The following is an 18,920-nucleotide window of genomic DNA, read 5'->3' on the forward strand; positions in this document are numbered from 1 at the left end:
TTCGATAATCGGGTTTCATTAAAATATACACTTGGTAAAACAAATGAGCAGTATGTGTATTAGTAATAATGGTGAAGCTGACCGCTTTATATCTACTTTAATGCATTGATCAATTTTCTAGAAACTCACCCAGCGCAACCTAAAATGCATGACGGAAGTACAGAGCACAAAAAGAAAAAAAAACTTTAGTGAAAACAACTGCCAGCAACTATTGAAAAAAAAAATGCCAGTATATAAATATAAACATATCAACTGTCCCATGGACCTCAGATGGTAAAGATATTTCACTTTGACTGCTGTCACCGGAGGCAGAGGATTTTATCTCTAAACACATCCTCGGTTTGGCGTTTTAATGAAAGATTTTCACAGGAAGTCTGTCTCTGGATGAGCGCTACTTTAGCCCTGCGCTTGGGGTTGAGGTTGACGCAGGTGTCGAGGCTAATGCACTATAACGGAATAAAAATAAACGTTCAAGCCGTACAGTGGAAAATAAATGAAACTATGGGCCAGAAAATAGGCCAGAATTCAACTGAAAAAATGCACCAACATAGACATGCTTCTCTAACAGATAATAAAGAAAAATACATGAAACACGAGAAAGTGTAATTTTATTGAATAAGATAGATTATGCATGGGTACTTATTTACTGACCATGACTCATCCTCTGTCAACATGAATATGAGCAAATGTGTTATAATATTGTGTTATAATTAGAATGCTTTTGTGGTGTAATCAAAAGAAATGCTGCGCAGAGCATGCCACATCTCCCATTTACAAAACCTGAACACTGAAAATTACTCACAAAATGAGGTCTCATGGTATATCCTTATTATTACATCAACTACAGTTAAAAATGAGAATAATGATGATTTATAACCTGATGCATTTGCTTATGTATGGAAAGAGGGCATGTTAAAGAAGACATCATCTGACTCTGCGATGTCAACATGAACTCAGTTTTGTCATGTTTACACACAAAGATCAAGTAATGTTCCCAAAGAACATGTATATACACATATCAAATATACAGACATACATATAAAATACAGTGACCGCTTTAAAACCTCCATCATGTTCCTTTCAGTGAATCTCCTCCTCCCGTCATTGGCAAATAAAATGCTACTTTTATTATTTTCATGGCATTCTCTATGGAACTAATCTCAATCTAAAGTCAATCACATTTCACAGTATTTACAGTGATGTCAGTGATGTTTAAACAGCTGTTCCAAAGTAGTTTAATTGTATTTAAAGACAAATCGATCATCAATCACATGTTTAGGGTTAGGGTTAGGGGTAGCCATTACACCACCATGTCAACACAGAGACTGGCCTACAAATTAAACAAATACATATGGTGAAATTAAAATAATTCAAAATCTCTTTTAAATTTAGGTTAAACTTTTTTTTTTCAAAAATGCTTTGAGAACACCATTTCACAACTATCTTTGCGGTTTAAATCTTTCCCGTATTCCTGCCCTTGCAGGAGCACTCCTCTGACTACTTGACCCCCTGATCTGACCCCCAGTCTAAGTCCTGCCTGTGTGTGAAGCAGCTGGAGAAGAGGACCATGGTACTTACGAGCTGCGGAGAAGAGGAGCAGAGAGGAAAGAGAGATGAAGAACAGACAGCTCTCCATCTTCAGCAGTACATAAGAACCCTCCTCAGAGCAGAGCAGAGACTCAAACCTTCCCCTCTGAGCTCTCAGAGCAACTGAGCCCTTGTGCATCATTCCACCCCCCTCAGAGAGAGAGAGAGCTCACCCCACCCACCAATCACACTCACTGCTGCCTTATTTGAGAGAGCACAGGAAAACTTCAAACAAGCACTGTAACAAATCAGGGGACATTATTTACATTTTCTCCATATATTCCGATATTGCGTCAGTGTTGTCTGTCAGGACTCCTCCTGCTGACAAAAAACCCCCACCCAGGTCACACACAACATGGTGTGGTGACATAGAACTAAGAAGTTTATTTCTTCGTTCAAAAAGTGCTGTCCGCAGTTAATCCTGACTACAACCTGACAAGACGTTGAATCATAACCATAATGTATTGATGGTCTACACAAAAAGACTGGGGGGAAAAAAGATCATACGGAAGATTAAATTCCATGTCTTGTGAAAATGAGATGTAGGAGGGAGGCACTACAACACACCAACACAAAAGGCATTTCAGGGTATCCTTGGAAATATTTTTATTCAAAAACATATTTATACAATACATGGTAAGTAGTTAGCCTAGTCTTTTTCCTCTTCGTACATGACCATAGTAACAGTGGTATCCATTGTAATAAAATAATGCTTATTATCAGTAAGGACTACACTGAGTGGCGTATCTTACAAAGATTCTCAGAACACCGCCGATCAAAAACAGCCACTGTGTCTGCTCAGTGCCGCAGTAGGTGCAAGAGGAAGTTTGAAGCTATAGCAAATGTGTTTATGGATGAATAAGTGAATGATTAGACTTCCGTCTTTGTTAAACCTAGATGCAGTCTGAACAGATAAATTTTCAGTCTACAGCAGAAGATGGTCAGTGTTGTGGGGAGCTCATTGCACAACGGGGGGTGGGGGGGGGGGTAGAGTAGAGGACAGATATGATTGAGAATACAGACCCCATCAAAGAGGGATGGAAAGGCAGGGTTGCAAAGCTGAGCGGTCTGGCAGAAATGGTTAGATAAAGGCTTGACAAAGGATTAATGGCAACAGGCTTCAACTCTGCAGGGTCAGATTGACAATATCACTGATCTCATCCGAGCAACTCTCAGGGACCTGCTGGCTCACAGGGTGCCTGACAGCCTGAGACAACAAGACCCTATCTAACCCACCCTTTTCCCTGTGGAATAAAGTTGATTCTGCCAATGTGGGATTCCATGCACTGTCAATAAATGAGAAGTCTGATGTCAACTCTGGGCCATATGGTTCAGCCTGCACTCTTAACAAGCACCGTATTGACTGAGCCACTCAGATACCCTTAATAGTGAAAAGTTTACAACAGGGTAGTAAGCGAAGGAGGAGAAGCCTTGTGTGGGGAACTGGGGACAAACCTCGGTGCAGCGAGACCGTACAGCCCAGACAAGGAAGGGGCTTGACTGGGCTGCTCGTCAGGCAGGAGACGGGACTTTTCCTGAGGGTGGAACAAAGGGAAGGACTGTAGGGCCCATCTCATCAGCAGCCTCATCTGGAGCGTCTGGGACCCAGCTGACAACCTGCAGCACTCTGTCGGAATGGGAATACAGTCACTCATACAGAGCATAAGATTCCAGCCTTGCTTCAAAGAATGACAATATGTGCTGTGCACTCATTCCAACGGAGCTCTCAACTAGGTTTGCCCTTGATTAGAACAGTCATCTTTATTTGACATTTGTTCGTCTACAGTCAGGCTGATAATGTGCTTCTGCTAATAAAAACACAAAGTTGTTACACTGCAGTACTTATTGTATTCATTCAAGATTGACGGTTCTTTTTAATGAGATGAGAAACATGACGTGAGGCAATTAAATGCTACCTATCCGAGTAAACAGAAAATATGATCTAACCTTTCTATGCAGCTTTCTATATCTCCGTGCACCAAACAATCAAACAAGCAAATCGAAAACATATAAGTGAGTACGCGATATAGGTATGTGCGACACAATCTGAGGGAAAATGTCCTTGCTAGGTAAACAGATCTTTACTTACAGACTAGCTGGCTAGTGAATCTGCTTGCTACCCGCTAACTCTGGTTAGGTTTTTGTTCAAACTACCGTTAGCTTCACTACGGACAAAGGCGAATACACGTACAAGCGCTTTTACGGGCAAAAATCAGCTACTAGAAGACTGACTCCTATTGTTTCATTATTTGACCCACAGAAAAGAGCATCAATTGATTTAAGTACAAATTCTTCAAATTTATAATTCAAACCTGCTAACAACAGCCGCCTTCCTGTTCCAGCGCTGATGCGGTCGAATTATTAATGCGTCACGGACAAAGCAGACTCACGATTGGCGGAGATGTTCTGATGACGAAATTGGAAACACGGACGCGCTTTCCATTGGCCGTGAGTATTTTAGATAAAAAAAACTATTCGAAGCAGAGCTCGACTGTGATTGGATTTTCACCGCGAATCTTTCTTTTCCAGCTCCAGAAGCGAGACTGCTTTAAAGCATCGTTATTCAGATTTAGAATCAGAATCACTCTTCATTGGCCAGGTATGGTTTTACGCATACAAGGAATTTTACTCTGGCTCCAGTGTCTCTCGTAGGGCGTTCACACAATGATTCACAAGGTGACAACAACAAATACCATCCAAGCATTTAAGCGAAATACACAGTGAACGCCGTAATTCGTAATTGTTGTCGCATATGTCTGACATCACAGTGAGTATTCACGGGCATCAGGTTAGGGTCAACGCGAGGCTGTTTTATCTTCTTCTGTATTATAGTCTAATGAAGACATAGAGAAGTACTGATTGGCAGGATACCTGAGCAGAACAAGCTGGTGTTTGTGAGCAGGTGTTTTTGATGCAGGGAGACTTCAGGGTGATGGCTGTCCTTCATAACAGCCCTTGTGTGGCAAAATTGATTATACATTGCATCATTTCCATTTCGAGGATACCAATGAAAACTGAAACTGAGTTCCACCTCCTGCATTGGGTTGCTAAGAAAAAGGCAAAAATGGAATGCGTGTTTACTGTGGCACAGATAGGGTGGAATCCCATGGACAGAGTGGATTCAATCCCCATAAGCTTTACTATCAGAAGTGCTGTTGCGATTTAGTGTCTGGTCAATAAATAAGAACCAAATCTCAAATACAATCACCCCACATACACTGCTGTGACACCAAGGAGCACTCAAAGGGAGTTCCACCCCCTCCAGAAGCACACTGTGGCCACAGTATTATTCCTCTACATCCATGAGAGCTCAGGAGCTAGGAGTGGACCTGGAGCTGCTGGGTAGGAGAAGTCCTCACTGAGAGCTTAGAGGCAGACTGTGATCAAAGTTCCTGCATACAGCCTCACCACAGGCAGTGACAGATGCAGCAATCAAAGAGTGAAAACTGCTGTTTCCTTTGAGGTTTCTTCACAGTGTTGCATTGAGTGTTGACAAATATATTTTATAGTTAAATCATTATCATTTGAAGGCAAAGCTTTAAATTAACGTTGAGAACTTTTTTTTTCATGTAACAGCGGGGACATCGCCACCTGCTGGTTAAAACCTGGTTCTATCGGGCTCTATGAGACACCGCAAACTTCAACGATTCATAAGAAGCAATATTCCAAGCCGTAACTTCATACTACTTGTGAAACACAGAGAATTAATAATTTAATCGGATGTTGGGTGCTATATTTAATGAATATTATATGAAACTCGCCAAATTAAAATGTCTAGGTGCAATCAATCATGATCTGTTGCTACAGGTACAACAGAAACCAGATTCTCAGATGGAGGGTGGCTTGGCTTGTAGCACTGACATGTAATGACTCCAAACTCGTGCGAGAAACATGAGGGAAAAACTCGGATAACGCATAAAGTTTTTTTACATTAACCTATGTCCTCTTTATTTTTGATTTCAAAGTAAAAATGATTCCTTAAAATAACCCAATCATACAGTGTATGTCTGTCTTCAGACAGCTTTTCCAATATTATTCTGAAACATCCCATTTTAAAATGTTTAATAGTCGTGTGGAGCGAATATCAGAGACGAATTAGGAACTAGGAGCAATGAATTGACTGATAAACAAACGGTTTTTCCCTTCTTTATCCTTCACTCAGTCTCCGCGTACATCGCCCTCTCCAAACTCACATACCTAATCCAAACTTCATTCGCTGTTTAAGCTCTCCCTTTCCATTCTCCTTTCACTTTTACACTGCACACAAATCCGCACTCTCCTCATGTCTTCCTAACGCTCTGCACAGCTCCACTGGGAGCAGTTTAAATGGTTAATGAATGGAGATCGAGCCAGCCACAGAAAGGAAACTACTTCCGGTTTCTAGCAAGAGTGAAAATACCTAATTAAAAGCAACAGTGCTCGCCGTTTTTTGAATTCATTTCATCAACAGACTGACTTTGTCTTTACATCCCAATAGGTTATGTGTGTGCCATCTTAAATGGTGTATTTGATTTAATGAGCCATAGAAAGCTTTATAAAAACCTTTAAATGTCCAGAGTTTCATATATATACGATTACTATGATAGAGTTGATAAAAGTTGATAAAGTTGAAGTTGATAAAATCATGCTGTTGTGACAGCTCATGCGAAATTATATGATTTGGAGCGTTATATTATGGTGTGTAAATTTCTGCTTTTATTTTGACGTAGCCTATGTTGCGAAATTCCTCACCCGGAAATAGACATTGTTGCTGGCTCTATGCAGTCGTCCCACTGGCTCATCCGAGACTGGGTCTGATGGTGAAAATAAGTTAGCTAGCTATGTGTGAAGTATTAAAATAATCAAAGCAAGATAACAGCATAGTCCAAGCAAGTAATGGTATGCTCATAAGTTGCTGCTTTTTAACTAGATAGACTGGCTAACTACAATCATCTCTCTGAGTCTTCTTCAGCCACAATGTAGCTAGGTTTTGAAAGCTGTTGATCATTGTCACAGACAGTATTGTTTTCATAAGTTAGCCAGCTTCTGCTGTCGCTAGGCCACATACCGGATGAAGTGGATAGTATACGCTACACCGTTTATCACAGAATCGTTTTGGATTGCTGTTTGAGAAAATCGTCACAGAACTGTGCTAGTATTAGCTATTTAGCTATAGTTTGCAAGAAAGCTAAACTAAAAACAAAACAAATTGGCGTTAGCGCATCTCCAGAAAACCTTTGATGGACAACACGAGAGTTGAGGTAAAGAGGTAAAGATAAAAAAATCGATTATTTGCACTTGACTTCTCGCATACACGTCATCAAAATTGAATATTGTCGCTACACATCCAAATAAAATAGAATCCTCAGTTGGTTATTAACTGATCCCAGCGTAAGAGAACCCGCTTATTAAACTGTTAGTAGCACATTTGGTAAGCATATGAAATTAACCAGTGGCCGCAAATATTCACTTATTCTTTTTCTAATTCTGCTGTATTGCCGTACGTGTACCTGCATTAATGTATTTTAGTATTTAAACACAATTCAGATACAGTTGGGTTCAAAGTCAAAATAAAGAAATTTATTAATTAAAATTAATTTCAAGAAATTATTGTTTTTCTGCAATTATTGTTATCTGACTTTTTGTATAATGGCGAATGATTTAAGGGTCAGCTGTACAGCAGCTGAATCACTGCCACTTATTAAATATCCCATGACATTCACTGCAGAGGGTCCCACCCTCCCACTCCAAAAATTTTAAAAAACCTTTATATATGAAGCTGTCTATCACCCAGATTGATGGGTTGGTTAAATCCTTGCCTCCATCATCTCAGATGATCTTTTATGCATGTTTTGGTGCCAGGTGGCTGCAGGGCATTAACAAAGTATGTGGTGGTGTGTTACTTCCCTTCTCATTATGAAGTACTCTTAGTGAAATTAATAAAAGTTTCCATATAAAATGTCTTATGCGAACCTGAAGGAACAGGTGTTATTCCAATTATGTAGTGAACACCTCTTAAATGTATTTACATAACTGCTTCCTGAAACTCGGATTAGGCCAAGTTAATACACCTTTCTCAACTGAGGCAACAGGACCAGTTTGATAAAGACTCATTCTTTTGTATGTTCTTCCAGGAGCTACACTTCTGCGCGCCTTTGAATTGCAGTACGATGCACACCAGAGTCTGTCTGAAATGGGATACTGAGACAACACTACCTGTGCTCACTGCCTGAGCAGCACAGTGTCAGACGAAAAGAAGAACTCACCGGTCTGGAGTCTGTTTTTCTGCATGGCAAAGTCAGAGAGAGGGTGTGCTGCATCAGGACTGAGCACACCGGAGCCGGACTCTGGTACAGCACACAGTGGCGTCAGTCATGTTAACCACCCGGACATGTCGTTGATAAAAACAGAAACTGATGTCGGCTGTACCGATACTGGGGGTCTTATAAAGACAGAGCACATGGATAGTACAGAGCTGGAATATGCAACTCAGCTCCATCCCGATCAAATTAAAACAGAGACTGAAGACGGAGACTACATTAAAGCAGAGCCAGACATTGACTTGAAGGATTTTAATCTTGTTAAGATTGGATTTGATGAAGTGAAATGTGAATCCAGTGAAATTGTTGTAAGTAATCATGTGAATGGAACTGGGGCTGATTGCAAAGCCCACATTGAAACATTGCAAAGTCCTGGAGAACTCAGCCCATTTTATGAAAATGATATAATAATTAATAACAAGGAGACAGTTCATTGTGATAATTTAAATCACCACCACGAAATACACAAATCGGTTGTTCAGAGTAGCTTTGTCCAGAATAGTATGCATCTAGTTGGGACTTACAATTTGATACCTCAAAAGAAAATCAATTCTGGTGACGAAACACACGTCTGTAGCATCTGTGGAAAGAATTTTACTCAGGCATTTTGTTTAAAACAACATAAGAGAATTCACGCAGTTGAAAAGTCATATAAGTGTGACCAGTGTGGAAGGTGCTTTAAAAAACCATCTCACTTAAATCAACACCAGATCATTCATTCAAATGAAAAACCACATAAATGTAGCCAGTGTGGGAAGTGTTTCAATCAGGCCTCAACATTAAAACAACACCAGAGAATTCATACAAATGAAGAACCTTTCAAGTGTACGCAGTGTGGTATGGGTTTTAAAGAAGTGCAGAATTTAAAACGGCATCAGAGAATTCATACAGGTGAAAAGCCATACCAGTGTTCCCAGTGTGGTAAGTGTTTTAATCAGGTGTCTAATTTAAATCAACATCAGAGAATTCATTCAAATGAAAAAACATACAATTGCACCCAGTGTGGCAAGTGTTTTAATGAGGCATCTCATTTAAATCGTCACCAGAGGATTCATTCAGGTGAAAAACCATATAATTGTAATCAGTGTGGGAAGAGTTTTAATCAGGCTTCCAATTTAAAACAACACCAGAGGATTCATTCCAATGAAAAAACTTACAAATGTAGCCAGTGTAGTAAATGTTTTAAACAGGCATCTTCTTTAAATAAGCACCAGAGACTTCATAAGTGAAGAATATAAATGTAGTACTGCTGATTCAGTTGGTGCATAACATAGTTGTTAAAAATTCCCCAGATTGTCTACTGTGTTGAAAAGTTTCAGCTCTACTGCACCTGAATGAAGTTCTAATGTAAGAAACCTCCTTGTAAAATGACTAGAGTATTATTTCATGTGAAAAACACATACCTGTGCCTTTTGATCCTTTTCATAAAAGCAAATAAATTAAGAGTGTTATAGACATGTTGAATCTGAGCATATTTCTCATTTCAAAACCACAATGCCAAATGGTCAAAATTTGTTTTGGGGAGGAGAAGAAATAATTTGAGAGCATCAGAAGCAGATTTTTTTTCCCAAGTTAAAGTTTACATGCTACAGTAAAACAATTTAAGTACTGGCTTATGTGAAAAACACAGCTCAGTACTGGGAATGATGAGTTTTGTCACAGCAGATGCACTGAAAGAATGCCTGAGAAGAATTTCAGGTTGTGAATTACACAGCTTTACAAACTTCTGAAAGATTTGTTTATGTAAATGGTTGATCACCAGGTAACAGATTAGGAAATATCTTAGAAATTTTTAAATTCTGAGGAAATTAAATAAATTAATAACCAAAAGTGCATGGCCAAAACAACACTGCTGTCCTAATTAATATCTGTTTTACTGTGATCAATAAACTGGGGACAACAAGCGGATTATGATTGTAATGGTTCAAATTTTTTATCAATGGTGGAGCAACACGAGAAAAAAAAAAAAAGAAATTTCACTGTACTGGTTACACATTTTACAATAAACACAGGGGTTATTGTTGTACCTTTGGGCAAGGTAATTAACCTGCAGTTGCCTCACTGAATACCTACATGTATAAATAACATGTAAAAATTGTAATCTATGTAAGTCGCGCTAGATAAAAGCATCTACAAATAATGATTTTTTTTCAGTACAGTATTCCATTTTATCTTTGGAGTGTGCATTTACCAAGGTGGCTAAGATATCTCTCAGGCTTTAAGGACTGAAAGCAATAAGCAAACATAAACCCATCATATCCTCAAAATACAGGTTAAGACAATTGAAATGATGGTGGCCTACTTGATGCAGGGTGCTTTCCCACTTTATGCAACCCTGTTTGGAATTACTAATCGCACATTAGGCTCATTTCACCACAGCAATCTCTGCACTCGTAGAGGAGCATTGAAGTATGAGGAATGCAATCCTCTAATACGCAGCCACACAGCCGGCTACTGCTTCCAGCACACGGTGCATCATAGTGAAGCGGGTATTCATCGGATTACACAGGTTACCACGATCACTGATGTGATCCATGCAAATCACATCTATTTGATGCCTCAGGACACCCTGGTCAACATACTCATACCCTACACGCAGTGGAATGAAGACTGTTTTTTCCCCCTATTTGTTTAAATTGCAAAAATTACTTAAAATGGGTGCGCCTGTAAACACTACAAAACAGCTCATGGACAATCAAACAAGGCGTGTTTTATGATAAATTGTTTATTGCAATGAAAACATGTATGTAGAAAATGTTTTCTTATTTATGCATGTATTCAAACTTATTAGCATATTGAGCAAATTTTCAGATTTAACGGACTACAAGAAAACAGTAGTTCAAATGTTTGGTCAACAGTCTTAATATATGTACTGTCACTCCAAATGCAACATCATTTGATATAAAAAGCAAACAATGTCAAGGTTTTCTGCCTCAGTGAAGGTGGTAGCAGGCCGATTCAATTTATTTAAAAAAAAAAAAAAAAAAAAATCTGTTTTTGGTTTTGGGAATATTCTCACAATCATTCCCTTAATATTGCTATTCCAAAATCCATATGCATTCTCGCTGGGACTACCTGGTATATTGAAGGTTTAACAAATCTGAGCCAACACAAGCATTAGCAGTTGAAGGTAAATAAATGTGTCCTTGATCAATGTTAAGTTTCAATTCAACATGTGTGTTGACTGACCATAGACTGACACCAAGATATGCGTGAAAGAAGAGTTACAGAGATACAGCAGATCACTCCTATACAGTAGGAGTGTCGCAAAGCAAGCGCAAATATATCCATAAATGTTATGAGCGGGGCCACTTACAGAGCCCACAATCACTGATCCAAGACCAGCTAACCCAACTGTCACCCAAACATAAGACACTGATCTTTGTTACCGTACTAGAATGACACACTGAAGGTTAACACTAGTGTTGATGCTTCAATGAAGTTTGCTGCACCTGCTTATTGTAGCTAGCTAGTAATGATTTCTAATGCTGTATTTCATGTTTATGTTTGCATAAAATGACTACAACTATGTGCTGCCATGTTGTGGAAATACTCAATGCCTGCCCCCTAACACCTGCTACCACTAGTATTTGATATTTATTTTAGGCGTAGTTTTGTGATGTATTTTGGATTCTGTGTTCTAGTGACTGATGTATTGTAGTATACTTGGCTTCTGTTGCCTAGTCAGATTGCACAAGTTAACTGTGGTAGGGCTTGAATAATGTTATGCTCACACTCACTGGTCTGGGAGTGTTGTTAGCCTGGTCTGAGACTGTTGCTCATTTAACTCGAATGGATACACATATGTTCTATTGTGCTGGAAGTCCTCTGGATAAGAGTGTCTGCTAAATGCATGTAATGTAATGTATTGTAATGTAGTCAACACTTGTTCCTTGATGTAGTATAGCGGTGTTTCTCAGTGGTATAGTGGTGTTTCTCACACCCATGGAAGTGAATGAAGATCAATAACAAACCTGTAATGCAACGGATCAGTGACCCCAACAACATGGTCTAAAATGCTGAAACTGGTCCAGGATCAATGACTGGAGGCCTTTACACATTCTTGCTGTTGCTGAGAAGGAGTTTTGGGTAGGAAGTCCCAATGGACCGGCCGTGGCGGTACACTACCAACTCCAGCTGGTACTTGTCCACATTCGCCACAGCGTGGGTCGTCCTCTCCGTGGACTTGAGGAAGACGATGGTGAAGAGGGCTACCTCGAACTCGGGACTCACACCGATAAAGCAGCTGCCCACGGGCTTGACCAAGCCGTTCCAGCTGAACTGAACGTTCAGGACGTGGTCATTGCCACTAGGCTGCAGGCAGAAATACTCAACATCATTTAGCTGAACAAAATAAAGAATAACCCAGGGTAAGAGCTTTGGTTGGCCCTAAGCAACAGAAAAGTAGCCGTAAAAATCAGGATGACCATGTAGAGTAATGGTTAAGGAGCTGGACATAGTAAGTCCTGCAAGTCAAATTACCTGGTGGAGTACTATATATATATATATATATATATATATATATATATATATATAATCATTTAGCATCTGCTAAATGACAATAATGTAATAGTGTAATAATGTAATGTAATCTACTCACCGCATCCCTGGCTTTGTAGCCCTTGTAGTCCAGGTGGTTCTGTTTCTCCTGCAGGTAGAACTGGACCCAGTTGTGGAAGCCCAGGATCTCTGTACCGTACTTTGTTTCACCGACAAAGACATGCTCAAACCCACAGGAGTCCTCACTGTGTGGGCACAGCAGAGCCAGGTCAGGGTTATGTACAGATACTAACCATCCCTTTCACATTTCACGATATTACAAGCAATTTTCCTTCACTGGCATTGGTATGACAGTATCTGGATTGCACCTAAATCCTGAAATGGCGTACTTTACATTGAATGGACACGCAATGGTCATCACACACTGAAGTGAAACACCATGCACGGGAATGACACCCCGTTCCTGGTGGAGTTGGGCTTGTGCTGTGGCGACACCCACCCTCCACTCCTGTCTCGGTGGTAGAGGCGGAACCAGATGTCGTAGAGCTGGTTCTTAAAAAGACGCATGTCTGACCGCGACTTCCCCTTGCTGACCAGGTACCTGTGAGCACGCTGTAAATACACACACACACAAACAAACCTTACTGAACTGCCCACACAGTACAAGACAAAACACACACACACACCTTACTGTGAGGTATCTGTGAGCATGCTATGAAACCAAACAGACATATACACGCCCACATTACTGAAGAACACATCTGGTAGCAATCCAAGACAAAACCACTGGTGTGGTACAGGTGTAACTCACGTGTATTAGATGTGAAACACTGGTATAGTGTAGTTGTAGATGTTGTAGAGATGCTGTATTATTAGTAAAGTGCCAGTTGTAGTTGAGGCATTGTCAAAGTGCAGTACAGGTGTATGGTGGATGTGTAGGCCATGTGAAGCTCATGTATAGTAATGGTGAGGTAAAGATGTAATAATATAATAAAGAGGTGTTGTAGCAGTGCAGACTTGTACCAGTGCTGTTGAGAAGGAATACAAGTGTAATCCAGGCGAGGTCCAGTACCTTCATGACCTCTGTCTCCAGGATAGAGTCCAGGAAGCGGTAATTCTCTGCCTGCTCCTCTGGGGTAACCAGCTCTGACACGCCAGTGGACGTCTCATAGTTGTCCAGCAACTTCATGAAGTCTGTGGAACACAGTCCGAGATGAGGCTCCCATTCATTCATTTACCCAGTCACTCATTCACACACGCTCTCCTTCACCCATTCACTCACCCATTTGTGCATCCCTTCATTCATTCACACACTCTTCCTTCAGTTATAGCCGTGTTATTGCTGAGCTATGAGCGACAAAGCAAGACTGGATGGCAATCCTAAAACAATGTCTTTCAGACTGAGGTAAGATCATGTTTTCATGAGGCTTTCACAAATGAGGCACCTTAACTGGAGGAATAGATGTGAATGGAAGCCTTTTGTTTTTAAGTTTTAGGATTTTCAGCAGATTTCTTGGTTGTTGCTGACAGGGTCATTGACTCTAAAGCCTAAAGATGTATCACTGACAACATCTTCAACCCAAAGCAACAAAGAAATTGGTTAAGCAACTAACTGACTTTTCAGAACTTCAAAAAAATCTGTTAATAGTAATTTTCTTGTGCTGTTTGCTTGTTTTAATCTTTTAATCTTTTATTTACACACATTCAGGCTAAGTTCCTTGCCCAAGTGTGAAACAGCAGGAACCTTTAAATTTTGAGTTCTACTCCTTACCACTATGCCACATTGCTGCACTGTACTGGCTGGTTTAAAAGACCACATTCTTTTCAAATGGAAAGATGGAAAATACACAGGGCCAAGTTACATGAAAGAATTCTGGAAACATTGGCTGCACTGGAGTAACTTGGCATTCATTTGATTGAAAACATTTTCAATATACTTGTAAATCAGGACCAGCATTTTAACTTGGCTAGAAGCACACACATATCAGACACCACTACCTGAAGGTATAGCTTTTCCAATCCCAACCCTCCCCCCCCCCACCCCACAATACGAGAGCAGAGCTCACAGTTCAAGAATTGCTTGCCCACATTATTTAGGGCTGTTCACATGACTTACGATTGTAGGTCTTCAGGTTCTTCAGTCTGTCCTCGTTGACATACGAAAAGAGTGGAGAATGGGCATGGTCCCTGGCACTGTTACTGCCCTGGGAGACATAGCCAGCTTTTCCCTAAAAAAAAACACACACACACACACAGACACACACACACACACACACACACAGGCACACACACACACACACACACACACACACACACACACACACACACACACACACACACACACACACACCCCATGACAGATGAATAGTTATTCTGCATTACTGCTATACATAAAGGGTTGCACCACTGTGGAAGTAAGAGAGGGGTATGTTCTGCAGTGGGAGTAAACAAAAGAACAATACCTGTATAGAGATAGTGTAATCAGTCCCAGGCTTCAGGCGGTTAACATCTAACTTCCACAGCTCATTTAGGATCTCAGACAGTTCCTGGTCCACACCCTGGCTGCAGAACAGTGCATACAGTCTCATATCAGACCATTATAAAATAATTATTTCACAACCACTTCCATAGTTTGCACAAGAAAGTAGATATTTTATGCTCTGCCAATCAAGGCACAATTTTTAAAACTTTTTTTTTTCATCACATTCATCACAGTTGCAGTGGGGGTGGGTACGAGGTTGTTTAAAGTACAGCACACGCCTTCATGAATGCCAGCTTACGCAACTTATACATTTGACATGCTATCCATTTATACCAGCTGGAATGAACTGCTTTGCTCAGGGGCACAATAGAAGTGCCCCACCCAGGCTTTAAGACTGCAGAAGTTATGGCAACAGTTTCAGTTCCCCAAACACTCCACGCTGCTGCCAACATTTGCTGCTCAACACCCAAGCATGTCACTGCCTTCCTAGATCTGCATTTTGACACTGTTCTCAGATCATTGCCCTTAACTCATGCAAGCTCTGGAAAGGCACCTAAGGTTGCTGTAAAACCCAGGAAAAGTGTGAGACCATACCACAATTTTGTTATTATACCTTGTAAGTAGGCCTACCACTGTTTTGGTGTGTACTTGGATATTATCTCAATCAAACACTTTCCTTCTGGGTTTAGATCAAATTTTTCAGATTCAGGTTTCAGGTTCAGATTTTGTAATGGACTCTTCATTAGATTTACATTATTATTATTTTTAATTAAGTACACGCTCTGACCCAGATCGACTTACAAACGAAACTTACAACGAGCATCTAATAAAGTCGCGTGGTAAACGGTACATAAAGGGCATAACTGTTCGAACATGCGTCAGCGTCCTTCACAGAGCAATAACTCGTACACACAGTTCAACAACGAGCTCTAATCTAAATAATGTTATATGATAAATGCCAGGAAGATAATTGATCACGTTTTCAAAGGGCAACTCTTAGTACCCTTTACCCATTACAGGTGTCTCACGCTCCCTTATCAATAACATGATTCTGCATGATTTTTAGCATTATTGTACTTTTCCCTCGGAGCAGACATCCTTATCCAGAACCGCTCACATTACAGCCAGTATGCCACCTTAAACATTCTAACAGAAATTCTGAGTTTGGATTCAAACCCCCAACACTCTGGTTCAGAGTATAGCGCTCTCGGTAAACGGTAATCAAGGTTGTATACGCCAGCGGTTTTACACACCCGCTAATTTTCTTTAAGGGACAGGTCAGAGCATGTTGGGCCCGTAGCCCGAGACCACACCCTCAAACCTTCCCTGTGAGGAATCTGAAATTTTCAGCTTGGAATTCTGAAAGTGTTGCAACATTATGGTTTAGCACACAGACCCAAATCGAACACACACACACACACACACACACACACCAGTTTTTAAATTATTATTTTTGCTGCCATAAACGTCATAACCACTTACCTTGCTGCATCAAGATGAGGAACACTGACTGTAAACAGCAAGAAGACAACCGCAAAGTCTCGCCCGGAGTATCTACAAAAATCAAAATAAAGAGCAGGACTGGAAACAAGACGACACGGAATATTCCGAAACACCATTACTATTGCGTCTGTACAAAAACGCCACACATTCGTATTTGACTGGTAACTTTATAAGATACTGAATAAATCAGTCCATTTCTGTTACAACATGTCCATAGTATACACATTATTTCACAACAAAAATAAATGCAATGTAAGTACATGTTGCTGAATTCAAAACTAGACTTTTGGCATAAAGTTCAGACACAAACCTCAGGAAAAACGTGTATGGTTGTCAGATACAAGAACATTTAAAGTTACGGTTTGAAGTTTTACTTACACCTTATAATGTTTTTTGCTTGCTCAACATAAAGCTAAGAAATAATATAACAGTCTTGAAGCCATTGACATACGATGTTAGAAACTGAAATAATTCAAAATGTATTACCCGCGTGCCATGGTACATCGGCGATCTCCAGAGTCGAGTGAGATCTCGCAGTCTGCAGGAGTAACCTTGCTTCAACTTGCTGTGGTTGGCGACGGTAACTGATTCAGAAAAATACTATCAAATCAGGATGTCAGTAAACATTACCCCACCCAGGGTCGACCCTCTTGCTATCCTGCTCCTATCAGGCAAGAGCAAGGAAGAGTATTGTCAGTTAATCAGGACTTGCGGGAGTCAGTCGGATTCAGCGATTCGTACAATATATGGATCGGCGGATAAATCGATCACATTGCCTTCATGAAGTTTTATCTTGAATGGAATTATAGGCTAATTACATAAAGCGTATTAATTTTAACTGAAACGAATGCATTGTGTGAAGTGACATTTAAACGGGTGAAAGTAAATTTTGTAATTGGCGTAATTGACAGCTCAGAAATGCATTTAAGAGAGCAGGTTGTAATCTTGGTTGCTGTTAAAGTATAAAGAAAGTATTCCAAGTTTTGAGTGCAAGCAGAGGACTGAGTAAAAAAAAAAAACACAGGGTTGTGAGCGTGGGCAGAAAAAAAGATCTGCATACATAGATATCGCTCTGGGCAGTTGACAATGTTGTATTCGCTCACATTTTATTTCTACTCATTTTGGCATGAAATTCAACTCCTTCTTTTCGAGGGATCGCATTACCACAAAATTACCACAAGAGGGCATGCTTTTCCCACACATAAATACTCTGTTTTGAAACGTACTGTGTGAAGGTCTCAAAATGAGAGGATATAGAGAAAAGCAATATACAAACTGTGGACTCAGGTCTAGTGTTTAGGCAGTGGGTGCACACAAACAGGATACAAATAAATAAATTTGAAAGCAATTCTTTAGTAACCTTTCAGACATGGGTCAGTGATTTTTGCTGCTCCAGATGCTGTATTCTAGGCCATTTATAGGGGAAAGCATAGACTGTTACGAAATGAAGAAGACTGGCTTAAATTCTCCTTGTCCCCTAATGGTATTTTAAATAAACACAGCTGGTTCTGCTTAAAAGTGAATTTATTGACTTCTTAGAAAGTCATACAAGACCAGTTCACAGTACAAATATGCTTTGGTAACAACAGGTGCATAACAGTATCTTTGTGACACTTCAAAATAGATGCTTCACTCATAAAAGACAAACTTCCCAAATTAACTGCATAATAATATTTGTTGCAGTCTGTTATTGAAGTGTAGAGGTAACTACCAAAATTTAAGAAAACACCCACAATAAGTGTCTTAGGGCACTGGGCCACCACAATCTGCCAGAACAGCTTAAATGCACCTTGGCATAGATTCTGCAAGTGTCTGGAACTCTAATGGAGGGATACTACATCATTGCTCCATGGAAAATTCCATCACATTTGGTGTTTTGTTGATGGTGGTGGAAAACACTCTCTCACATGTCGTTCCAGTATCTCCCATATGTCTTCAAGTGGGTTGAGATGTGGTATCTGAGATGGCCATGGCATATGGTTTACATCATTTTTGTCATCATGCTTGTGAAATCATTCACTGATCACTTGTGCCCTGTAGATCGGGCATTGTCATCCTGGAAGAGACCACTCCCATCAGGACAGAAATGCTTCACCATAGGATGAAGGTGATCATTCTGAACGACTTTGTACTTATTGGCATTTACCCTGCCCTCTAAGAGGTTAAGCAGACCTAAACCATTCCAGGAGGATGTAGCCAACATTGTAACAGAGCCACCAGAACCCGTCACTGTGGGAAACAGGCACTCTGGCCTGTAGGTTTCTTTTGCCGTACACCACATATGCTTCTCTGTTGAAAACAGGGTGATGGATGACTCATCTGACCATATGACTTTTTTGTCCACTGCTCAGTGGACCGCTGTCTCAGTTCTTTGCACCACGTCACTCACAAATGTGCATTTTTAGATGTAATAAGGGGTTTATGCACTGCAACCCAACCACAGTGTTCCCCTCCGTGAAGCTGACTGTGAAGTTAACAGATTCTTCTCTGATGAAGCTGCCTGCTCACACCCTAGACCGATATTTGATTTTATCATTTACTAATTTACT

The 18,920-nt window shown here is 40.3% G+C and overlaps 2 protein-coding genes across 2 annotated transcripts; one reads left to right on the forward strand and one right to left on the reverse strand.

Annotated features, from left to right (window-relative positions):
* The first annotated feature begins 7,704 nt into the window (after positions 1–7,704).
* On the forward strand, positions 7,705–10,603 carry LOC118770484 (zinc finger protein 501-like). Its single transcript, XM_036518195.1, has one exon. The coding sequence runs from the start codon at positions 7,856–7,858 to the stop codon at positions 9,113–9,115; it is 1,260 nt and encodes a 419-aa protein (XP_036374088.1). The 5' UTR covers positions 7,705–7,855; the 3' UTR covers positions 9,116–10,603.
* A 1,095-nt stretch (positions 10,604–11,698) lies between these two features.
* On the reverse strand, positions 11,699–16,950 carry LOC118770465 (poly(U)-specific endoribonuclease-C-like). The gene is made up of 8 exons (XM_036518150.1): positions 16,858–16,950; positions 16,351–16,422; positions 14,849–14,948; positions 14,503–14,614; positions 13,459–13,580; positions 12,886–12,998; positions 12,487–12,631; positions 11,699–12,200 (listed from the first exon to the last, which is right to left on the reverse strand). The coding sequence occupies exons 1-8, from the start codon at positions 16,866–16,868 to the stop codon at positions 11,940–11,942; spliced, it is 936 nt and encodes a 311-aa protein (XP_036374043.1). The 5' UTR covers positions 16,869–16,950; the 3' UTR covers positions 11,699–11,939.
* Positions 16,951–18,920: the final 1,970 nt, after the last annotated feature.

Source organism: Megalops cyprinoides, chromosome 23 (assembly GCF_013368585.1).
Source record: "Megalops cyprinoides isolate fMegCyp1 chromosome 23, fMegCyp1.pri, whole genome shotgun sequence".
NCBI classification, from domain to species: Eukaryota; Metazoa; Chordata; class Actinopteri; order Elopiformes; family Megalopidae; genus Megalops; species Megalops cyprinoides.

Excerpts from the sequence above, each read along its gene's own strand:
- LOC118770465 (XM_036518150.1), bottom strand. Across the intron at positions 14,949-16,350 it reads CCTCATCTTGATGCAGCAAG|CCAGGGTGTGGACCAGGAAC; the intron begins GTAAGTGGTTAT and ends ACTGTTCTGCAG. Across the intron at positions 13,581-14,502 it reads GAACCTGAAGACCTACAATC|ACTTCATGAAGTTGCTGGAC; the intron begins GTAAGTCATGTG and ends TGTGTTCCACAG.
- LOC118770484 (XM_036518195.1), top strand. The coding sequence starts at position 7,856 with ATGGCAAAGTCAGAGAGAGGGTGTGCTGCATCAGGACTGAGCACACCG.